Source organism: Cyprinus carpio, chromosome A6 (genome assembly GCF_018340385.1).
Source record: "Cyprinus carpio isolate SPL01 chromosome A6, ASM1834038v1, whole genome shotgun sequence".
Lineage (NCBI taxonomy): Eukaryota > Metazoa > Chordata > Actinopteri > Cypriniformes > Cyprinidae > Cyprinus > Cyprinus carpio.
Genome location: NC_056577.1, coordinates 6707672 through 6734066, shown reverse-complemented (window position 1 = coordinate 6734066; position 26395 = coordinate 6707672). Strand labels below are relative to the sequence as shown.

At 36.0% G+C, this 26395-nt stretch overlaps 1 protein-coding gene across 1 annotated transcript in view; it reads left to right on the top strand.

The window, feature by feature from the left end:
* The window catches only part of LOC109058940 (heparan-sulfate 6-O-sulfotransferase 3-B-like), a 29425-nt gene extending 9703 nt beyond the window's left edge, over positions 1 to 19722 (top strand). Inside the window, exon 2 of the mRNA XM_019076136.2 lies at positions 18888 to 19722. Within this exon, the coding sequence (XP_018931681.1) occupies positions 18888 to 19614 (727 nt within the window). The 3' untranslated portion in view covers positions 19615 to 19722. The remainder of the gene's footprint in view (positions 1 to 18887) is intronic.
* Positions 19723 to 26395: the final 6673 nt, after the last annotated feature.

The following is a 26395-nucleotide window of genomic DNA, read 5'->3' as shown; positions in this document are numbered from 1 at the left end:
GGCCCGCTCGGGAACGTCCTCCTGGACGACAGCGGCCCGCGCTCGGGAACCTCCTCCTGGACGACAGCGGCCCGCTCGGGAACGTCCTCCTGGACGGGCAGCGGCCTGCTCGGGAACGTCCTCCGGGCTTTGAGGAACGGCTGGCGCCTGTCTCCTCCTCCTGCGGCCTCTATGAGGGCGTGCCGGTGGCTCCTTGATGGAAGACTCAGGCGTTGAGTCAACCATCTTGTCTGCCAACACAGGTGTAGATTCGACCATCCTGTGCAGTGGTGCTGGGCCTGGCGGTCATCTCGTGCTGTGGTGCTGGGCTGGCGGCCATCTTGTGCTGTGGCGCTGGGCTGGCGGCCATCTTTTGCTGTGGTGCTGAACTGGTGGCCATCTTGGGCATTGGCGCTGGCTCAGCGGCCGTGATGTAAACACTCCTGGGACACTCTGGGATCTGGCACATCCTGGAAAAGTAGCTTAATACTGTCTCCGCGGCCATCTTGGGCTGTGGCGCAGGGCTGGCGGCCATCTTGTGCTGTGGCGCTGGGCTGGCGGCCATCTTGTGCTGTGGCACTGGGCTGGCGGCCATCTTGTGCTGTGGCGCTGGGCTGGCGGCCATCTTGTGCTGTGGCGCTGGGCTGGCGGCCATCTTGTCTGGAGACTCAAGTGTGGTTGATGTATCCCACTGAGCCCGATGGCACAGGTAACGGGTAAACCCCCAAAAGTCTAGGATCTCCAGCTACTACATCTCCCATTGAGGTAAAGGGTCATCCAGACAATTGTTAAAAAAGTCCTTCAGTGCTGCATCATTATAACCCAGCCCGACCGCCATGGTCCAAAGACAATTGCGCCAGGCCACCCACCTCACTCCCCCTTTGACGAAGGGTGGTTAAGTTCCGGAGTCTCCCCCTCCGTTCCTCCACGGTGGCTGGGGAACGGATTCGAAAAAATCCCACACCGCTGGATCTAGGCCTGACGGCCTCCTTCCTGCCTCGTGGCACTGGCTCTGCGGCCATCGTGGGCAGTGGCGCCACCATGGCGGACTTGCGCTTCCTCTCCCCTCTCCGTCTGCCATGGTGAGACAGTGGCACTGATCCGTCCCCCACGAGCCCAGGGTCGAAGGGAAGCCACGGTTGAGAGCGATGTTGCACCTCCTCTCGACCATTCCCTCCTTGGCGACCTCCCCTGGTTCCCCGGAAGACCACCAGGCGAGTTCCCTCAAACCTGCTCCTCTCCCCCGCTCTGTGGCTGGGGGAGAATCCTCGAAAAACATATCGCTGGATCTAGGTTGTGACGGAGTCCTTCTGTCACGACACGCACACAAAAAGGTAGATCCAAGTGCAGTATGTTTTATTGGGGCAATCCAAATATCATAAACTTAGCCAGGCAATGGTCAAAATCCAGGTAATCAGTCCAAAACAAGAAACACGAACACAGCAAGGAAACACGAAACCAGGGTGACATTAAACAAGGACTCCGTAACAATGACAGAAACAACCAGGGTATTTAAAGACAGGTGCAAACAAGGTAAGTGGTGACAGCTGAATACAATGAACAGTGATGAGCAGCTAAGGCTAGTGGGCAATGAAGTTCTGACGAAGGTGACAATAAGGGGAAGTGAGACCTCTAGTGGCCACCCAGGGAGACACAGAACAGACACCGTGACAACGCTGAACTCCTGCAGTGATTACTATTTCAAAACACAAGTAAATAAATTAGCAAGACATTATTAAACCAAACAAGGTCATGAAGGTTTTGAAGTGTCAAACGTCTGAGTGGAAATTTGAATTCGAGCACAGACTGTTTACTTTGGGGCCCTGGTGGCACTGAGCATGAGCATTTCATCTGTCACAGCACGACAAGCACTTCAGTACAGCACAGAGTCTCACGACAACCTGAGCCATAATAATTCATTCAGACAGTTATTTACTTCACTAAAGACAAGTATAAACGTCAGCAGTGATTTGCACAACGTATAGGACGGATCCAACGCTAACACTGTAGGGATGAATCAGACATTTATTGCTTTTTTGCTCATTTTGCTTGGGCATTGCACTATGGAAGCTTGTTTCAGCCACTGAATAAAAATAAAAAAGGTAATTGCCACTTAATCTCACAGTTCTGACTTTATTTCTCGCAATTGCGAGTTTACATCTTGCAACACTGACTCACCCCCCCACCACTCCCCCGCAGAATTATAAACTTATAAAGTCAGAACTGTGAGATATAAACTCGCAACTGTAAGAAAATACGTTTTTTTCTTCTGAATTGGACTTTATAACTCACGACTGTGAGCTGTGTTTTTTTTTTATAGGAGAAAAAAAAATATTATTTTTGCAATTCTATATCACAATTTTGTGATTTTTTTTTTTTTTTTTTGTGATATATTATCTCGATTTTTTTAGATATAGTGTCACTTGTGAGAAAAAAACTTGCAAATGTAAGAAAATTGTAAATCTTTTTTCCTCAGAATTGGACTCTATAACTTGCAATTGCAAGTTTATATCTCATAATTCTGAGAAAAGAAGTCAGAATTGCAAGTTTATATCACGCAATTGTGAGAGAAAAAGTCAGAATTCTGACTTTATAACTCGCAATTGCAAGTTTAGATTTCACAATTCTGATTTCTTGCAGTTGGGAGTTTATATTGTGCAATTCTGATTTGTATCACAAAATACTGAATTGCTCTATTTTAAAAAAATGTATTCAGTGATGGAAACGGACTTCCTTATTGTACTACTCTTAAATTTCTTCTTCTTCTTCTTAAAAAAAAAAACTATTTTTATTTGTTACTGTACTCTTAGGAAACCTGTTAGCTGTTAAGGACCCATGAGGAAAAATGAGTACCTCTGGGGTTAAAATGCTGACACATGCAGATATTTTCCAAACACACTACTGGGACACACATTAGCAATGAACAGACGACTATTTTCCCATCACAACAGGGGATCACAGCGGTACGTCTTGTCTGCAGCTCACATGTAATGATAACAGATCAAAGCAAACCTCCTTCCATCAAAGCCTTTTGTTGCACAAATGAGTTAAATGAGTGAACGAGCACTACCCTTAATCTTCTCTTTGTCCTCTTGTTTTTTTTTTTGTTTTGGGTGTTTTTTCTTATTTTTTTTGTTTTGTTTCTTGTTTTCTCTTATTATGTGTTTATAAAAGTGTGTTTGACACATATAGCAGGAGAAATGGCAGCAATTTCCCCTGCTTTAACCTGCTACTGTAGCGAGCACAGTTGTACAATATTAACACAGGGGCTGCTTTATGAGACATAGATGCTTGTTAAAGGAATAGTTCACCCAAAAAAGAAAAAATGCTGTAAAATTTGCTCACCCTCATGCTTTCCAAGATGTAGATGAGTTTTTGTTTCCACTGTAGTGAATGGGTGCCATCAGAATGAGATTCCAAACAGCAGATAAAAACACCACAGTAATCCACAAGTAGTTCACAACACTCCAGTCCGTCGATTAAAGTGAAGTGAAAAGCTGCATATTTGTAAGAAACCATCATTAAGATGTTTTTAATTTATGTTGCTTCCAAGTAAAATATGAGTCCTCTATCCATAATATCCACATACTTTCTTTAGTGAAAAAATCATCTCGTCTGAATCAGGAGAGAAATATACACAGCTGTTTACATGTGGGAAAAAAAACAAAAATAGTTCTAAACAAATGTGTGGGTGGATTTTCAAACTGGAAGACAGTAGGAGGTGGACTTTTTCACTGGGTGAAGTTTTATGGATTATGGAGTCAATTTAAAATAAATGACAGTGTAAAATTAAAATGCCTTTATGATGGATTTGTTTATTACAAAGATGCATCTTTTTACTTCACAAGACATTAATTGATGTAATGGAGTCATATGGATTATTTGTGTATTATTATGATGTTTTTATCAGCTGTTTGGACACTCATTCTGACGGCACCCATTCACTGCAGAGAAACCATTGATGAGTAAGTAATGTAATGCTAAATTTCTCCAAATCTCTTCCAGTGAAGAAACAAACTCATCTGCATCTTGGATTGCCTGAGGTTGACTACATTTTCAGCAAATTTAAATTTTTGGGAAACTATTGCTTTAACACAAATAGCCAAACTACCAATCATAAAACTGCAACTAAATATGTAAAGAATGCATATGCACTGTAAACAAGAAAGATAATGGGCCACAACACAGTGTTATCGGGTCATTCTAAGTAAATGGTGCTGCTTGCTCCTGAAAGATTAAGGACTTTTTATTTTTTATTGATAAAGTATACTGCTGAAAAAAAAAGATTACAATTTTTTAGGCCCAAAGTACTAGAGGTGAAATCATCAAAGACTGGAAATGTTAAAATTAAAATGGTTCAGGATTGAAAGTTACAGGGTTGTGGATCAATGCTAACAATTCTTTAACTAGTATTAGGAAACAAAAAGCACAGGGACAAGACCAAGCTAAATTTCTGTCAAAAAATATAATGCATGATATTTAATGATATTTTCATTTCAGTGTAAACCATATGTAGAGTTTTTTTAATTCACACTACCATTCAAAAAGTGTAGGGTCAGTAAGATTTTTTCTATGTTTTTGAAAGAAGTTTATTATGCTCATTAAGACTGTATTCATTTAATCAAAAATACAGTTAAAACAAACAAACAAAGAAACAGAGAAGTATTATTACTGAGTTAAATAACTGCTTTCTATTTGGATATATTTTACAATTTTATTTGTTTGTGTGATGTAAAGCTGAATTTTCATCATCATTACTCTAGTCTTTAGTGTCATGACCCTTCAGAAATCAATATTATAACATATTCATAATATACAGTATGTTATAATATAATAATATTGACAGTTTCCTGACAATTTCCCCTATTATGAATCCTCATGCAGTCCTACCTTCAGCTTCTGTGCGAATGTGGAAATATTCTGTTTTCAGGAGCAGTCCATGTAGTCAGTAAAATTACTCACAGCAAATTACAAATCTGTTGTTGTTGCTTTGGCTGTAGAAGATTCCTCCACCTCTGCCTTCCTACATTGTGTTGTTTGGGCTACAGGATCAATTTTGTTTAGCACTGATCCCTGGCAGTTTTATTGGCTTTGGCCTGTTTTAGATTACTTTTAGCAAAGATTAGCAACTAGCAAGAAAGTCAGAGAAAAAGTGGCAGAGCCATTATGCTGCCATGTTAGTGTCTGCCAGTGTCACATCTGTCTTGGTGTTTTACTAGCCGTAATGACACTTTTGGTGCAGTTTTTTTTTTTTTTTTTAAATTAACAAATATAATTTATTTTAGCCTGATAATCTTGATTTTTTTATTCTGCAGGTGTTTGTGTACTGAAAAATGTACTATGACACCTAAACAAAACATAAAAAATAAATGTGCAAGACTATAGTTAGTTATTTATTAGAAATAAACACAGATTTGTTTTCTGCGGCTTTTTAAGATCATTCCAGTCGGTTAGTTGATAAAGGTTAGATAAACATTAGATAAACGGATTTTTTTTTCAGCCCAAAATGATAATTCTGTCATGATTTATTCACCCTCATGTAGTTCTGAACCATATGCTGTTGTATACACAACAGAAGAGAAGAATGTTCATCCAACGTTTTTCCCTACAATCACAGTTAATAGTGACGTCTGTCAGGCTCTGGACATGAGGGTATGACAAAATTTTAATTTCAGAAAGCTCAAACTGGAATCATATGCTGTAAACTGATATGGTCAAATGTAATGTTTACAGTGTGCCAGTAGTAAAGTATATATTGCTGCCTGCTATCAAGGTCAGCATGACTCCAGTTGAGGCTACTTAGCAACATCTGTAGGTGAACAGATGACATGCTGGCATCTAGGTTTGATTTACAATGCCATAATTAACCGTCCATCTGGGTCCTCCGTGCAGTTTTGAGGAAAATGAAAATGATTAGCTGTGTAATGGAAACTGATCTTTGGTTTGTTGGGTTTTCATAATGGAATATGGCATTTGATATATGATGGTTTTGTCAAAGGATGCAGCAGACAACTGTAATACAACGAGAATCAATTTATTAACAAGATGATGACACAGAGAATGGAGCTAGAAAATGAACAACATTTGTCAGATGATGAATACACTTTGAAACACATTCAGACTAATTAATGGCAACAAAAACATACATTCTCATCATACTACTTTGGAAAAAGAACTTCTCATAGCTGGCTAACAAACATTATGAGCTGACAAACAGGATGCAGAATTGTATTAATTCTATTAATTTTAAATCAATAAAATGGAATGGAAAGTGTAGTTTTTAAAAATGCATTTAATTGTTCAGTATGAATTACCCATAAACATGTCTTCATATAGAACATATAAAACCAGAAAGAATGGATAATAATAATAATAAACTTATGTTTAGATTTTATGGATTTTAATATATATATACATACATACATACATACTGGATGGCAAAAATAATTACACAGAAATCAGTTTTTGATGCATGTTAATGGAATTGTTTCGTGAAATATGTCTAACCTTTAGATATTTTAATGCAATTTACTTTCATTGAATTGCAGTTCAGTAAATTGTTCTTCCTGTCATTCCAAATGAAATTCCTATTCAGTGTCCCGTGGGATTCGGCCAGTTCCATTTCCAGGTCCTAAATTAAAAAGCGAGCAAATTTGCCCACTCCTGTTGCCGTCATTGTGAATTTTGGTTAGGATGTGCTCTCTGTTGGCAGGCTTATTTAATAGTCTTTCGGTCTTTAACTCCCTTTTGCATACTCAAATTATAATATGCAGTTCTGACATATGGTGGTTATGTGGTAAAAATCACCATCAATTTCGATTTGAAATATTATCTTTAATGGTTCAAACCAATCTGCTTTAGGAGTAAAATGTTGTAATGCATAATCACCACTAGAGGTCATTAAACTATCCTCACTGATTTCACAGAGCATTAAGTGAATCCGGTATGACAGAGTTAGCTATAGCTTTGATTTTCATCCTTTTTTTTTTTTTTTTCCTCCATCTATACCCAATCTCATTGTGTGTAAGAGCCTGGAGCTATAACTGCGATAACTACGGCGAGCGCGGCTATTCGGCCGATGACTCAGCGACATCCAGACAGACAGAAACAGCCCTATGGGGCGTTCATGCTTTGCTGTCTGTATGGAAATGGCAAGCTGTTCCTGCCACAGCCTCTGCAATTGATGATATGACTAGAGCCGCCGCATGCCTGATGACTGCAAAATCTGCCATCTGCTTTTCTTAAGTATTCCTCAGCCTGGCGTGGCGAGCCAACCAGTAGATAACATTAAAGGAATAGTTTACTCAAAAGATTACTCACCTTCATATTGTTCCAAACCTGTAGGTAATTATTTCTGATGTCATTATCTCTATTATGAATCAACCAATTCATGGAAACGATCCACTTCACAAAGAAGGTTTTGCTCATGATTCAGGCATCGTCATCGTCAAGATTTTTCAGAGAACAATGACCTTCAAATGCTAGCTTGTGGTGTTTTCAGCATCTGCCGTCTCACTATACACAGGACCACTTAATGTGAATTTCATCTCCAGAGCTGCTCTTAGTGTCACTTTAATGAGAGATTTCATGATTCATTTGCTTAAACTGTTGCCAGAATACACACAGAATCTCAAAGGTCTTCACGAACAACCGCACTAAATACGAGTTCAGGTAACTTGAAGCAATTGTGACAGGAATATAAAAAGTACTATATCATGTAATGCTACATTCCTCCAAAGCTCTTCCAGTGAAAAACACACTCATCTGCATATTGGATTGCCTGAGGTTGCTACATTATTTTCAGCAAATTTAATGTTTTGTTGGAAACTATGGGGCTTTAAACACAATAGCCAAACTACCAATCATAAAAACTGACAACTAAATATGTAAAGAATGCAGATGCACTGTAAACAGAAAGTATGGCCACAACACAGTAGTAGCGTGCATTCTAAGTAAATGGTGCTGCTTGCCTCCTGAAAGCTAAATGACTTTTTATTTTTTATTTATAAAGTATACTGCTGAAAAAAAAAGATTAAAATTTTTTTGGCCCAAAGGTACTAGAGGTGAAATCATCAAAGACTGGCAAATGGGTAAAATTAAAATGGTTCAGGATTGAAAGTTACAGGGTGGTGGAGCCAATGAAACAATTCTTTAAGCAGTATTATGGAAACAGAAAGCTACAGGGACAAGACCAAGCTAAATTTCTGGTCAAAAACATATAATGCATGATATCTTATGATTTTTTCATTTCAGTATAAAGCCATATGTAGAGTTTTTTTTTTATTTTCCTACGTACCATTTTAAAAATGTTGGTCGAGTAAGATTTTTTTCTAGGGTTTTTGGAAAGAAGGTTTATTATGCGCATTAAGACTGTATTTCATTTCATCAAAATATAAGTTTAAAACAACACAAACAGAGAAGTATTATTACTGCGTTTAAACTGCTTTCTATTTGATATATTTTTAATTTTACCAATTTATTTGTTTGTTGATGTAAAGCTGAATTTTCATCATCATTACTCTAGTCTTTAGTGTCATGACCCTTCAGAAATCAAATATTATAACATTATTCATAATATACAGTAGTGGTAAATAGTAATAATATTGACATTTCCTGACAATTTGTTCCCCATATTTTTATGAATCCTCATGCAGTCCTACCTTCAGCGTTCTGTGCGAATGTGGAAATATTCTGTTTTCAGGAGCAGTCCATGTAGTCCAGTAAAATTACTCACAGCAAAAATTACAAATCTGTTGTTGTTGCTTTGGGCTTGTTAGAAGATTCCTCCACCATACTCTGCTTCCTACATTTGTGCACAAGTTTGGGCTACAGGATCAAATTTTTGTTTAGCACTGATCCCTGGCAGTTTTATTGGGTCGTTGTGCCTTGTTTTAGATTACTTTTAGCACAAAGATTAGCAACTAGCAAGAAGAAAGTCAGAGAAAAAGTGGCAGAGCCACTTATGGCTGCCATGTTTAGTGTCTCCTGCCCAGTGTCACATCTGTCTGTTGGTGTTTTACTAGCCGTAATGACACATTTTGGTGCAGGTTTTTTTTTTTTTTTTTTAAATTAACAAATAAATTTATTTTTAGCCTGATAATCTTGATTTTTTTATTCTGCAGGTGTTTGTGTACTGAAAAATGTACTATGACACCTAAACAAAACATAAAAAATAAATGTGCAAGACTATAGTTAGTTATTTATTAGAAATAAACACAGATTTGTTTTCTGCGGCTTTTTAAGATCATTCCAGTCGGTTAGTTGATAAAGGTTAGATAAACATTAGATAAACGGATTTTTTTTTCAGCCCAAAATGATAATTCTGTCATGATTTTATTCACCCCTCATGTAGTTCTGAACCATATGCTGTTGTATACACAACAGAAGAGAAGAATGTTCATGCCAACGTTTTTCCCTACAATCACAGTTAATAGTGACGTCTGTCAGGCTCTGGACATGAGGGTATGACAAAATTTTAATTTCAGAAAGCTCAAACTGGAATCATATGCTGTAAACTGATATGGTCAAATGTAATGTTTACAGTGTGCCAGTAAAGTATATATTGCTGCATGCTATCAAGTCAGCATGACTCCAGTTGGCTACTTAGCAACATCTGTAGGTGAACAGATGACAGGCTGGCATCTAGTTTGATTTACAATGCCATAATTAACAGTCATCTGGTCCTCCGTGCAGTTTTGAGGAAAATGAAAATGATTAGCTGTGTAATGGAAACTGATCTTTGGTTTGTTGGGTTTTCATAATGGAAATGCATTTGATATATGATGGTTTTGTCAAAGGATGCAGCAGACAACTGTAATTACACGAGAATCAATTATTAACAAGATGATGACACAGAGAATGGAGCTAGAAATGAACAACAGTTGTCAGATGATGAATACACTTTGAAACACATTCAGACTAATTAATGGCAACAAAAACATACATTCTCATCATACTACTTTGGAAAAAGAACTTCTCATAGCTGGCTAACAAACATTATGAGCTGACAAACAGGATGCAGAATTGTATTAATTCTATTAATTTTAAATCAATAAAATGGAATGGAAAGTGTAGTTTTTAAAAATGCATTTAATTGTTCAGTATGAATTACCCATAAACATGTCTTCATATAGAACATATAAAACCAGAAAGAATGGATAATAATAATAAACTTATGTTTAGATTTTATGGATTTTAATATATATATACATACATACATACATACTGGATGGCAAAAATAATTACACAGAAATCAGTTTTGATGCATGTTAATGGAATTGTTTCGTGAAATATGTCTAACCTTTAGATATTTTAATGCAATTTACTTTCATTGAATTGCAGTTCAGTAAATTGTTCTTCCTGTCATTCCAAATGAAATTCCTATTCAGTGTCCCGTGGGATTCGGCCAGTTCCATTTCCAGGTCCTAAATTAAAAAGCGAGCAAATTTGCCCACTCCTGTTGCCGTCATTGTGAATTTTTGGTTAGGATGTGCTCTCTGTTGGCAGGCTTATTTAATAGTCTTTCGGTCTTTAACTCCCTTTTGCATACTCAAATTATAATATGCAGTTCTGACATATGGTGGTTATGTGGTAAAAATCACCATCAATTCGATTTTGAAATACTTATCTTTAATGGTTCAAACCAATCTGCTTTAGGAGTAAAATGTTGTAATGCATAATCACCACTAGAGGTCATTAAACTATCCTCACTGATTTCACAGAGCATTAAGTGAATCCGGTATGACAGAGTTAGCTATAGCTTTGATTTTCATCCTTTTTTTTTTTCCTCCATCTATACCCAATCTCATTTGTGTAAGAGCCTGGAGCTATAACTGGCGATAACTACGGCGAGCGGCCGATGACTCAGCACATCCAGACAGAAACAGCCTATGGGGCGTTCATGCTTTGCTGTCTGTATGGAAATGGCAAGCTGTTCCTGCCACAGCCTCTGCAATTGATGATATGACTAGAGCCGCCGCATGCCTGATGACTGCAAATCTGCCATCTGCTTTTCTTAAGTATTCCTCAGCCTGGCGTGGCGAGCCAACCAGTAGATAACATTAAAGGAATAGTTTACTCAAAAGATTACTCACCTTCATATTGTTCCAAACCTGTAGGTAATTATTTCTGATTCATTAGTTCTATTATTGAATCAACCAATTCATGGAAACGATCCACTTCAAAAGAATGTTTTGCTCATGATTCAGGCATCGCATGTCAAGATTTTCAGAGAACAATGACTTCAAATGATAGCTTGTGGTGTTTTCAGCATCTGCCGTCTCACTATACAAGGACACTTAATGTGAATTTCATCTCCAGAGCTGCTCTTAGTGTCACTTAATGAGGATTTCATGATTTCATTTGCTTAAACTGTTGCCAGATACACACAGAATCTCAAAGGTCTTCACGACAACCGCCTAAATAAGAGTTCAGGGTAACTTGAAGAAATTGTGACAGGAATATAGTACTATATCTTGAACATTCTTCTAAAGAAATAAAATACAGTTTATTAAAACATTGTTTTAAGGAATCACACAATTTAACACAATTCAATGCAATTTTATTTGCCAAAAAAGGAAAGGAATTTAATTTGATTAATTTATTAAATTGTTAAAAAGCAGAAGAATTAAAATTCCAGAATTTCTGGAAAAATAAATAAATAAATACATAAAACACATTTCAAGATCAGTATTATTGTTTAAAAATGTAATACATTTTAAAAAGTTAAAGATTAGTTGCTTATAAAATTTAATTAAACAATTAAAACAGAATTATCTAATTAATTAGACATCTTTTTTGATTATTAAAATTTAATTAAACCATTAAAACAGAATTATTAAAAACAGAAAAATTAAAATGGAAAACAAGGAATTCTGTGAAAATAAGACAGGATTTAAACAAATTTTATAGGGCCCTAAATGGTTGTAGAAAAAGTTTTCACTCAGGAATTGCTAGAAAATTTCACAAATAATTACAAAGAGATGGCAAGTAACACACTGAATTAAACATGAAATTTTGAACTATAGTAAATAAATAGAATATTTTCTTGTAATCTGAATATCCAGTTTTATATATAACTTTGAAAAAAAAAAAATTTTTTTAAAACAGTGCAACTCTCGTTCTTGCAATGTCCTGAAGTGGACTCTCAGCTTTGATGTCCTTTATCAGAGCAGTTTAAATGTGCTGTGAAATGGCTTTCCATTCAAGCAAACACCCTGCTTAGTGAAACAGAAGATTTTAAAATCATCAGTTAATGTTAACCAGTAGAGCATGAAGCACCAGAGCAGATGCTGCTTCTGAAAGCTATCCTCAAATGAACCGCGGTCGCAGTCTTAAATGTGGCTGCTTTTCTCAGGAATACTCATTGTTTCAGAAGGCAATGTTGTAACGTAAGCACATGAAACCTGCTCTTTAATTACGCTGGTGGCCTTAATGTTAATGAAATAAAATTGTTTTGGATCATATCGATTTTCTGTGGGGCTCCCCTCCTGATGCAAGGAGATAAAGCATCGAGTTTAGTCGACACTCTGATCGATAAAGCCAGAGTGTGCATCTGACTGAAGTGAAAGGCTGATTAGGTCAACCGACCATTTGTGGTAAATAGTCCCTCAAAAGGAAATGGCTTATCCATATATCCATGTCTTGACTAACTTTGCTTTTCAAATTGTTTGTCGCTTTGCTTCAGTGAAATGAACATCTTTGAATTTCACTTTTTTTTTTTTTTTACATTTTCTTCCTTAAAATTCTGCTCCTATTTGCTATATTTTTAAATTCAGTGATTGAATTTATGTCACTCTCAAATTCACAGTGGTGCACAACTTGGTTTTAAATCAGCTTGCAATCTAAATGTATTATTTAGCTACAGTGTAATATTTAAATATCCATGTCTTTGTCTTATTGACTATAATACATGTAATTCAAAATATTAATAAAAAATCATTGTAACCTTTAATGAATCTTACCGGGGTTCAAGCAGAACACTTATGAAATACGACAGATTGATCAATATACCTCACAGAGGAACTGTAAATGACATTTTGTGACCTGTATCATATCCCCTCAGAAATATTCATATGGCCTGTGGTTCTTCTGATATATTATGTGTTCTATGAATCATTCTGACATGCAGATATAACATATTTTCAAATGCCAGAGATAGCAGGGACATCTTGTGTTCTGCGTTAGGTAACTGGGTTCTCAAGATAAATTTATCTACAGAATGACAGCTGTCCCATGTGCGATGACATCAGCAGGGTACGGTGAAGATTAGAACCATATGAAATATTTATTAAAGGTTTCAGTTTACATATCTGTAGCCTATCTGGACCAGAGAATCAATCCTTGTTCAGAACAATTCCATTTTCTAAAAAATGCGACCTGTTTCTTTAGTGTCTTTGTTTCCATTAACAGTCCTTTGATGTTACATAAGGAAAGTGCTACAGTAAAATATTCCGATATGTTTCTTGCAGGTTTTCAGTGCAACACCATTGCAAAAAACATGGCTTAACCTATTTGTGCCCATGTACACCTGATTATTGTCAGCTCTGCCTGTCTGCGACCCTTCACTAATTTGCATTGCTTTTGGTAGACCACGTTGATCATTATGGAAATGTGCTGGCTGCGTCTGTGTTCTTTAATATGCACATTGTCAGTAGATCAGCCGTAGAACTTTCCACTCCCCTTGGCGCTTTTATGGGATTGCGCTCTCACGCTAATTTGCACTGTTGGCACTTTATGTTGAGAGGAATTTCAGTTAGCATTAGCACAAAAACTGAGTTGGCATTCTAGCACACCACTTCCTCAGTAATTCAATTCAATTGATATTAGGTATTTCAGCTGTCCGGGAGGCAGAGAACACATTATCCCTCACTCCTCTGGTCATTTAAGTAAGTGGTCTAATGTGCTAGCCACTTTGCCAGCCACCACATACAGACCCTTTTTCTCGCTAACTAAATTAGCATCTGCGCTAAACCACTCACTTAGGCCCACAGAAACTAATGGACTTCTGAAATTTTCTCTGCCTGTCAGTTTGCAATCACTCTGAATTATGCAGCGTCAATCAATAGCGACCATAAGATCACTCCATTTTGAATATATACAGTATTTGGAATAAATATGATTTGCTGCGAAGGTAGCAGTCACCTCATCCACACACAAATTTAAGAATACTTTCTACAAGAAAAAAGATTTTCTATAACACTGTGTTTGGATCTCACTATCTTTTCTAGGTCTGATTATGCTTGCTAATGATAAAAGAATATATATATATATATATATATATATACTATATATATATATATTATATTAATATATATATATATATATTTAAATATATAAAACATTATTAAAAAACAAATTATATATATATATATATACACACACACACACACACACACATACACGTGTGATACTTTTTTTTAAGAATTATTCAATAAATGGAACATTTAAAAGAACAGCATTTATAAAAAACATTTTTTGACGTTATTACAGTCATTTTTGATCAATGATTTAATGTCTTTGTTAAATATAAGTATTAATTTCTTTCAAAAACAAAACTTCTTTCAGAAATTACTGACTCCAACTTTTTGAACGGTAGTGGTTTTTTTTACATTTTTATTTTTATTTTGGTGAATTCTCTCCTCCAAACTAAATAGTTTCACATTTTTATATTTTTTGCATGAATTGTTTTGTTTCATAATAATTTTACTGATTAAACAAACTACGCCACCATGTGACAACATGCCCCGGTGTGTTCAATGAACTGTACATGCAGAAACTGACTTTCAAAAATAAAGCTACCCTGACAAATATTCACAGCTAAATGTGTGACAACTAGCACCAGTCTCCTATATATGTGTGTTTATCAGTAAATGTTCAATGAACTGATGAAGTTCATTATAGTGATTCATTTGTGTAATCTGCTGGACTGCTATCCGGATAGAAAGTATTACTGTCACTGATTGTATATCAGTAATGAGAAGAGACTGCCTTCCTCTGAGCAACACTAATAGACTTTGAGTTGACTAATTAAATGGTGTGCTTAAAAAACTATTTCACAAGATTAATTAGCACACCTCCGTGGAGTCAGGGAGGAATATTTTACTCTGTCACAATAGATTGGAAATCTGTCTTTCTCGCTCAGTCATGCTTTTACAGGGTTCCCACAGTCATGGAAAACTTCAAGGCCTGGAAAATAAATGGAAATTAGAGTTAGAAGTCAAGGATGGAAATTTCTGTTTTAAATATATACACTTTTCTAGATGTGATCTGCTTTAAACTGTTTCGGGGTTTGAGCTGTGGTGCAGAGGATTTGTGTTGCTCTTGACATATTAAGAGCTGTTCTGCTCATGGGAAGTTCTTCAGCTCTCTCTCCTGATCTGATCTCGAGGTGAAAATACAGTAAAGCTTTCAACAGCTAGATATTGCTCTGTTTGTGATTGCGTAGAATAAAACATGCTCATAAACCAGTATGACTGCAAGTTTCCAGCATATGTTGGATCTGTAACATTTACCACCCAATGACTGACAAAGAAAGTTAGCTCAGACTAGTCCAGTCATATTAACTGTTTTATGTGCATGTTATATTCTACACAATCACTAACAGAGCAATATTCCAGTGGAAACTGATGTTTGTTTGTTGTTGTTTTTTTCTTCAAATGAAACAATCTGCCAATGCACTTAAATTTTTTTACTCTACTTAATTAAAATTAATTAATTATTTCTGTATGTCTTCTATTATATTGCAGGGACAGAAATGTGGAGATTTTAAAGGAATAGTTCACCCAAAAATGAACATTTTCTGAAAATTCACTCAGCTTCATGCTGTCCAAGATGTAGATGAGTTTTTTTCTTCATCTGAACAGATTTGGAATAATTTATAATTTCATCACTCGTTCACCAATGGATCCCCTGCAGTGAATGGGTGCCGTCAGAATGAGACTCCAAACATCTGATAAATACCTCACAATAATCCACAAATAATCCACACCACACCAGTTAATCTTTTTCACAAATTAGATTAATCTTTTCACTTCACAAGACGTTAATTGATGGACTAGAGTGGTGTGAACTACTTGTGGATTATTGTGATGTTTTTATCAGCTGTTTATCAGCTGTTTTATCAGCTGTTTGGCACCCATTCACTGCAGACTGAGCAAGTGATGAAACTCCTCTACATCTAGGATGGCCTGAGGGTGTTTTGTGAACTATTCCTTTAATGTAGATATAATAAATAATAATTAACCTTTTTAGTTAACAATTATCTGAATTTTTATATTTTGGGGAAATCTATTTTCCAAACATATTATTAATACAGTATTAATCCAGTGACTTTTTCAGAGGACCATCACAGGTAATGATCGTGGTAATGAATTGTTCATGCGTGCCATTGACCCGAGTTTGAATCTCACTCAGTCCTTCAGATTTTTTATTGCATTTAGGAATAACAAAATGAATTCACAGTTTTGGAAAACTAACCCAAATTCATTTAAAAAGGTTATTTTGGTTGAAAAGGCTTAATTGCAACAAAAACCTTTCTTCAGTTTATTTAAGTTCTTTTTTGAGTACTTATAAAACACTTTGAATGCTTCATGGATGTGTTATGCAGTTACAGACTGACCTCTGTACAGCCTTTGATCAGCGATCTGACCTTCATTATCATATCATATCTTGCCCGGCTTGACTGTATTGAGCGGGTTAGCATTTGACAGTGCTTCTCCAATAGGTCAGTGCTGAAGAGCAGATGGATTACCGTAGTGGAGCGTTATTGATTTCACTGCATTATAATGCCAAAGCCAGTATGACATTCTGGGCCGTAATTTGACCGTGATGTGGCAGAAAACTCAATAGATCTTAGACAAGTTTCTGTATCCTTTTACCCAGAAATTTTAACAGCTTCCTACAAGCTAAAATATGAAATTCATGCCCAAGACACTGTATTTTCAGCATGTTTTTGCACGTTGCATCTCTTGTGCACATAAGAAAATATTTGATTATATTATGTAAATTAATGTTGTTTTTCTGAGTTCCGTAATCTCGTGGATGACTCGTGTCCATGTTTCAGTAGAGATACACTCAGCTCTTATTGAACTGATTGGAAATAATGCGGTCCTCATGCAGGAGGTAACAATCCCAGCAAGAGGAAATGAGATAAATGATGAGGAACTCGGTGACAATACACAGACCACATCTCCAGCATGAGCACGCTATTCTGAGCGCTGAGCGATTTCATTGCCGAGCAAGAAAATTGGTTGTTTTATTGGGGTTGTTTTTCTCATTTTCTGATAAATATCATTTGGAAGCTTGTTTTCTCTTTGAGGCTGTGAAGTATTAATGGCAGAAGTTTCTATCACCTGTATCGTCTCTCTGCTACATTCAGACTGTGTGAATAATGTGGTTGAAGCAGGCTGTCGTCATGAACTCTGTCCTCACCCATATCTGTCCTCTGTCTCTGTCTGAATCATTAGCTGTCGTCTATCACTAAATTATACTGGTGTAATTAACAAGAAATGCTCAGGAAATCTGCATGGTCATTTTAATGAGGAACACTGCCAAAAATACTTTTTATAATCAGTGTTTTTTGTCTTGTTTTTCAGTAAAATGCACATTGTCGGAGCTCTGGCACAGAGGGTAGTGTGCTGATCTGCTGCACTGTTGTGCTCATGGGGACCTTTGGGTCATGTCTTGGTCCTCTGTCTTTCTCCCTGTTGTTTTATCAAAAAAGCCAGCCAATAAGGTTACACTTTATTTCGATAGTCCACTTTAAACATTCTACTAACTTTAAGTAACTTTGCAACTGCATATAAACTAACTCTCATTAGAGCATTTGTAGACTGTTAGGTTAGGGTTAGTAGAATAAGTTGCCGTACTTGCAAAGTTACTTTTAATCAGCAGAATGTCTGTTGAGCAACCATAGAAATAAAGTGTTAGTAGATATTAAGCAGACAGTCTCTAATGACTGCTAGTTGACATGTAGTTGCAAAGTTATTTATAGGTAGCTGAATGTCTAAAGTGGACCATCAAAATAAAGTGTCACTGCGAATAATATATAGATAATGTTTAAGCATCCTAAAACAAGGGTTTTTAAAATTGAGTGCTTGGGGTCTATGGAAATGTTAAGTGATAAAATGAATGTTAAAATGTACAGAATTTGTCAATCATTGTTTTCTGTACACTGGAAAATCATGAGATTAATTACATTTTTTTCTTTTTTTATTTACAGTCATAATTTTATATTTCTCTTCAGGTTTATTTTACACCTAACAGTACAAAAGAAAAAGATACAGGGTCAAATGAATAGAAACTAAATATTTTCCAGATAATATTTTACACACATTTAACAATTATTATAATTTATTCTTTTTTTTTTCAATTTATTTTTATTTATGTTTTGGTGAGTATGAGTTCCATGAAGAAAATACTGTTATATTGTGAAATACTGAATAATATTGTGAAATAGTATTACAATATAAAATAACTTTCTTTTTTAATGTATTATAAAATGCAATTTATTCCTGTGGTGACAAAAATGAATTTTCATCATCAATACTCCAGTCTTCAGTCTCACATGATCCTTCAGAAATCAGAAATATTAATGCTGAAAACAGTTGTGCTGCTTAATATTTTTGTGGAAACTGTGATACTTTTTAAATATTTTTTTATGAGCATCTTCATTTGATCAATTTAATGCATACTTCCTGAATAAAAGTATTTCAAAAATAATCATGCTGACCTCAAACCTTTGAACAGTAGTGTATGAAAATATGTAACAGGCTTGCAGAATTGTAATTCTAAAGAATTTCTTGGCCACTCTTTTCCATATAATGACAGAAACGTGACTGATACAATTTTGTTGTTGTTTGGGCAGTTTTTTTATTCTAGATTTCTCACCTTCTGTGTTCTCTTCATAGGAACTTCTACTACATCTCGCTGTTGCGGGACCCCGTGTCACGTTACCTGAGTGAATGGAAGCATGTGCAGCGCGGCGCCACGTGGAAGACAGCGCTACACATGTGTGACGGGCGTCCTCCCACTCCAGACGAGCTGCCAGCCTGCTACAGCAGTGAAGACTGGACCGGCGTGTCTCTGGAGGAGTTCATGGCCTGCCCCTCAAACCTGGCCAACAACCGCCAGACTCGCATGCTGGCTGATCTCAGCCTGGTGGGCTGCTACAACCTGTCCTCGATGAGCGAAGAACGGCGCGCCGAGTTGCTCCTCAGCAGCGCCAAGCTCAACCTGCTTCGCATGGCTTTTTTCGGCCTAACTGAGTTCCAGCGCAAAACACAATTCCTTTTTGAGAGGACGTTCGGCTTGCACTTTATCACCGCATTCACTCAGATTAACGGGACGCGGGCGGCCGGGGTCACGGTTGGGACGGCTACCCGGAGGCGCATAGAGGAGTTGAACGCACTAGACATGCAGTTGTATGAATATGCGCGGGAGCTTTTCTCACGGCGCGTGCAGTACTGCCACCATCAGGAGCGGCAGAAGGAGAGAGAGAGGAAACGACAGCAACGCAGGAGAATGAAGGAACAGAAAGCATCGCAGATGGATGACAAACGAAAAGACTTGGAGCAGGAAAATATGGAGTTAACTGGGGTGACGGAGGACTACAGCAGTCAGGTGGTGAGGTGGTGATGCTGTGCTCTCTGCCTGTGTTCAGAATAACATACTACCCTTACTATCGCGGTAGCATATTTTGCACTGCGCCTACTACACACTTAAAATAGGTTTTCCAAAAGGAGGTTTTTGTAAAGGAGTAATAGTAGAGGAGTTTTTTTTTCCCCAAATAACTTTTCAGTGATCAGTTCTTAAAAGAACCATTTTTTTCTTAGTTTGTAGAAGTATTTTTTTTGTTTATCAAAATGATTTTTCTTGCAACATTTCCTTAAGTACTCAGACCAAGACAAACATCCTCCAAATAAAGACAGGTCCTAACAATTGGAATTTGCATTGATCAAGGCCTAGACGTGGAGAGTTTACACCTTTTGGGGACAGATGGTAATTGGGAACAGTTTGGTAAAGAAAAAAAATGCAGAAGGTGAGGGGTTTTTTACTTTTAGATTGTGGTAAACAAATGTGGACGATGAGGGTTAATATTGTTTACATAGCTCAGTCATTTAAAAATAGCACAGATGGAGCACAACAACATGTTGTGTGAATGGCTCAAAGCAGTATATGCCTCACCTGCATATACTTTCCACTTGGCATTCACTTGGCAAGTTGGCAATGATGTGTGCTTGTTTGTCACTCTGAATGAAAACTTTATTAGACTATTTATTTTGCTGTCCTAATCATGCATCACTAAATAATTGCAATTTAACCATGTAAAGATTAAATAGTCAGAAAAAAAATTAATTTTTGAAATGAAAGAGTTTATTTATGGAACAGGTTTAATATGATTTTTCTAAAAAAAAAAGAATTATGTATGGATAATCAAGTATTTCAAGTAATGCCTTTTTGCATATCAAATATGATACCGTAGGCTTTATAAGGTTAGTATTTGTATTTAGTGTTGTGTCCACAACTCTTCAAGAACACCCTTGGATCACAACCCACCAGTTGAGAACCTTTATACAGTGCAATGTGCTCAACCTGACCTTCCTTTCCCAGAGTGATCAATGAAACAGAAGATTAGCTATGACTTTAAGCTGGTATGCACAATATGTCGATACCATAATGGTAAGCCATGTTAAAGGTGCCATAGAATGCAAAAATCACTTTTATAAGGTTTTTGAACACAGTTGTGTGGCTGCAGTGTGTGAAAACAACCAGCCTATAATGGTAAAAATCCATCCACTCATTGTTTTATAATCCTAATAAATCATAATCAGTCTCTCTATACGAGCAGTTCCAGATCTCTCACTACTATGACATCATAGTCGGGGAAAAGCCCCGCCCATTTGTGACGCTTTCTGACCTATTAGCATATACACAGCCCTTAGTGAGAAGCAGCAGTCCGCCATTACTGTTTTCTTGCTGTAGCTGCTGGAAGTACAATGTCAGCGCCAAAATGCCATTAAAAGTGTTGTGTGTTGGGATGCATCAACAAACATAGGAGTCTATATAGACCACTGAGGACACGGTGGTTAAATTAAATTTTCGAAGGAAATGTCCCAGAAATAAAAACGGAAAAGTCTTATATGTTTGTGCTATCATTTTAAGCTGGACTGCCTCACAAATGAGGGTCAGTTCAGCACTGGAGTTGTGCAAAGATTGCTTCTGAAAGAGGAATCGATGCCAACGCTTTGTGCGCAAACTTCCAGACTCCAGACAAAGTAAGCATCACGCGTCATATTTTGTTTTCCAGAAGAGCTTCTTGGCTCTCTGTAAGGCAAATGTTGCTAAAGCTACCATTGTCTCTGTCTGTTTTCACTGATGCTGCCTTCACGTGCTACCAGAATGATCATAAAAAGGAATGTGGTAGTTAAAAATTGCATTTGTAAGTGATGTGAGGTCAGTAACACGGTCACCACCAGTTAAACCGTAACACCGGTGGTATGCCCGTGAGCATGAGCTCTTGAAGCTCTGCACTCTTCTGAGAAGGGAGACGGGAACACCAGCTCATTTTCATTCAAAGGGGACAAACACAAAAAAACAACACGTTTTGGATCATACCCTAAAAATGGTAATTTCAACAAGCTATAAAAATTATCTGCGGGGTATTTTGAGATAAAACTTCACATACACACACTGGGGACATCAGAGAATAATTTAAAATATTGTATTAATGCATTCTATGGCACGTTTTAGGATTTTTAACATTTAATTTCCTAAACTAAATTTAAATTACCATAACATTTTAGAAAACTGGTGAAATGTTGAGGGAGTGACATCAAATTTGGCATTTTAATCTTATCTGACCAACATAATCAATCGATATTTTTTCTTTTTTTGGAAAGTCATTATTGTGGACTTTTTTGGGAGTACAAAAAACACTTTTTTTTGTAGTTTCCATTCACTGCTACATAAGTTTATCCAACTATGATGACCAGAACCACAGCAATGTAAAAAGGCTCCTTAGCACTGTTAAATGTAGTAATTTGTAAATCTCAAAATTAATATCCATTTTCCTATTGTGTGCTATAATGTTGTGATGCTTAAAGGTGCTGTATGTAATTTTTGACTATACTAAAGCCAAAAAAATACCATAATATGTTTACAGATGTATAAGAAACATGCTAAGTTCATATAATTGTTTCTCTGAAAAACAATGCTACAGCCAGTTATTCTTCTTTTAAAATGTGCATTCTGTGTCAGAATGTCTGTTTTTGTTTTGGTCTGTGTGATTCTGCCCACTGCTGATAACGGTTAGCTAATGTTTAGGCTTTTTAACAATTCATTTCCTAGATTTTTATATTTAGATTACCAATACACTTTTGAAATCTTAACACTGCTGTGTAAGTGTTAAGGGAGTGACATCAAATTTGACATTTTTCTTTCTTCTGGCCAACATACTCAATCTGTCATTTTTTTTTACATTTTTTTTTTTTTAGAAAGTTATAGAAACATTATTGTACATTTTTTGGGAGCTCAAAAAAATACATTTGTTGTAATAGTATTTTGACGACGTGGGTTGCCAGTTGGTGGGAAAAAAACAATCTTCTACAACCATGGAAGCCAGCAAACAAACTGGGAGAGAGATCACAGATTCTACCTGACCTAAAAAGCCTCGGTATCCATCTAAAGAGCTCTATGACCAGGGGCATATTAAAACGCCGATAAATTAACACAGATAAATTGTCAATTGTGCTCATTCCTGTTGCATGTCTTCAATCTGGCAACCCGCGTGAGCATCAAGTCTGAGGAGAGTCAATGCTCTCCAGTACTTTGAATGAGGTGTCAATATTACATCCTGCGCCTTCAAATTCACTTGTTGCATTATTTTTATATAATTTAGGTAAAATTGTATAGCACTTTATTATCATCCACATGATTATAATTATTGCCTTATCAGTATCTAACAGAATTTCAACATCAGTGCAATCTTAAATTTTAACATCTTGACTCATTGTGTTGTAGCTTGCCAAACGTTTCAACATTTTTGCACACAGTTAAAACATAAACTGCAAAATAATCTTTTTGGTTTCTAAGTTAATAACTGTCATGTGACAGCAATGTAGCATACTACTGAAACTTTTATTGTGCACAATGCGTACTGTATCACTTAATATTGTACTTTGCAGAATTTAGGTAGTAAGCTATATTCTCTTCTGAACATAGCCTCAGTCTATTTTCATTCATCTTCATCCTCGTTAACAGGTCTCCTCCTCTCCTCTTGTGTCTGATGGTCAGTGAACCCAGGCTCATTTAAGACCATCATAACAAAACTCTGTAATGTTGTAATGTTTTAATCCATTCTGATGAAATTGAAAACTTGTTTCCCCCTGCAGCTTTATTGTCTATTGTGCACATCACAATATGGCTGTCTAAAGCAGTTGAAAGTCTTCATGTGGACCATATCGTTCCTCACTGAAGACCAAATATTATTAATGATTACTGATTGGACTAAATACCACCACTATAATAATCAATGTGATCTAAGAGGAGCAACAGCTGAATGTTATTTGACTGAAAACTATGGTTGATCTCATTTTTGCAATACCAAACAGTACTCTGTTTGTTCTTCTGTTTTGGAAAATGTTAAAACAAGGGACATGTGTACATACACACGTCCAAAAGGTCTGACTGGACCAGTTTGTCTACTTGAATCTTTTTATGTTTGCTTGATTTTTTCAGTTTGTAAAGTATGTGAAATTGCGAGATATTAAAAATAAAATGAACAGAATGAGAATGATGTTTGCATGGTCACAACTACAGGTGTAAATTGATTTGTTTTCCAAGTGTACTTATTGAGTCAAATAAAGAAGTATTATATATCTGAAAATAATTAGCACCTGTTCATTTAGCTCCAAGCATGACGTTTTATCAGAATGTCAAAGCGGCTCTTTTCCATACAGTTCAAATATGTGTGTGTGTACATAATTATTAGGCTATTACATTATATAAAATTATATATAATTATCTGTACTTGACAGCCAGTGATCTATATAGATAAATAGATAGATGACAATGTCTTGCAGTGCTGCGTCAAACTAAACTATTTAAACAGCTTTTTGGTAATTATACTCTAAACATTCCAGATGACAGAAACTGTGTGTGTGTGTGTGTGTGCGTGTGTGTGTGTGTGTGTGTGTGTGTGTGTGTGTGTGTGTGTGTGTGAGAACAGGCAGGGGGTCTGGGCATGCAGAAATGTGTGGTCTCTGGTGAGCTGTATGTGGTCATGCACAGACGAGCTGTTGTGAGCTTCAGTCCTCACAGCTTTAATCTCCTGAAACCTTGAGAGATGAGGCTCCCAAAATAGACCACAGAAGCGAGCTCTGAAACAAAATTAAGGCTGATGAAAGGAAAATGAAATTCTGAATGAGGAAATCCAGCTCTTGTCAATTCAACAGCAGTGTGTGATATCTTTACTGTGTGTTAATATACGCATGGTGTAGCTTTAAGATTTATTTTCACTGGAATTACTTCAACAGGCAAAACTGTACGTTCAAGAGTCTCCACATACTTTTGGCAATAATAATCCACATATACCGTACAAAAGTTTGGGGTCGGCAAGATGTTTTATGTTTTTAAAAAGAGTCTCTTGTGCTCACCAAGGCTGCATTTATTTGATTAAAAATACAGCAAAAAATAATATTGTGAAATATTATTACAATTTAAAATACTGTTTTCTATTTAAATATATTTTAAAATGTAATTTATTCTTGTGATGCAAAGTTGAATTTTCAGCATCATTACTCCAGTCTTCAGTATCACATGATCCTTCAGAAATCATTCTAATATGCTGATTTGCTGCTAAATATTATCAGTTGTGCTCTGCAAAACTTTTTCAGGATAATAAAATAATTGATAATTAGAACATTCAAAAGAACAGCATTTATTTGAAATATAAATATTTTGTAACATAATTAATGTCTTTACTGTCGCTTTTTTATCAAATTAGTGCATAATGGATAAGTAAAAGTATTAATTTCTTTAAAAAAAAAGGTTGCCTGCACACTTAAAGAAACAGGACCTGAAAATTTTGACATTTACTCTCAAACTTATTTTTGTGAAACCCTAAAGGAGATATTTTTAAGAATGTTCATGTTGCTCTTCATAAGGCAATGAAAACAAAGTTACAAGAGACTGTTAAAGTCCAAAAAAAAAAACCACACACACACACCAAAACATCACTGTAACAGTATCATAAAAATAGTCCATATGACTTGTGCTATATTTTAAGGACAATGGAGAATCAGGCACCACTTCAACCACTTTAAAGACTTGTTAGAAAGTTAGAATTGGACATTAAATAGGTTAAAATGTCATTCCAGAGGAAACTTCAACAGAAGTGCAGTAAAGAAGAGGATCTGCTCATGAATATGGACAACAGGCTGTGGCTCCTCTCCTGTGGCGACAGCAGCCCACTACAGCCATTACTCACAGCCCTGTTCTTTGTGGAGAGAGCAATAGGTCCAGGCGCCCTGGGAATTTTCAGTAATGCTACAGTGACCCTTTCCTACACAGAAACATTTGTTTTGTGTTAGGAGATTTATATAAGATATATAAGACTCAAAAAAAAAAAAAAAAAAAAAAAAAACCTTAGCACAACTTAGCAATTACAAACATGATTAGTGACTATTTATAATGTTAAAAAAAAATAAGAAAAACACTGTAAATAAAATGATTGCCATCGATTAATGGAATTTAGTCTATTTTCAGCATTTTCTGCTTTTCGTTTTTAATTCAATATGTTATACAGTTAGGCTAACTAAAACTAAAATCATAAAAAAAAAAAATTATTTCCCTCATTTTAAAAGTTTTGAGTGGTTTTGTTAAATTAAACATGTAAATAAAATGATTGCCATCGATTAATGGAATTTAGTCTATTTTCAGCATTTTCTGCTTTTCGTTTTTAATTCAATATGTTATACAGTTAGGCTAACTAAAACTAAAATCATAAAAAAAAAGAATTATTTCCTCATTTTAATTTGGTGGTGTACTAAAATAATTAAAACTGAGATAAAAAAATGAATAAAAACTATACAGACACATATAAACATACTAAAAACGACAAAACCAAAATAAAATTACTAAAAAATTAATGAAAATGAATATGGAAAATATAAAAATAAGAACAGCTTCAAAATATTAATAAAAATTATAATAGTATCCCAGTGACACTAAAATAACACTGGTTACTTGCCATTTCTTTGTAGTTAATTGTGAAATTCTCAAGCAAGTTCTGAGTGAAAATTGTTTCTACACCAAATTCTTCCCCAATTTATTTCCTATATAAAATAAGATAGCTAAAAATTAAATAAATACAGGTAATATAAATATATAAACACCATAAATATATATTACATACTAT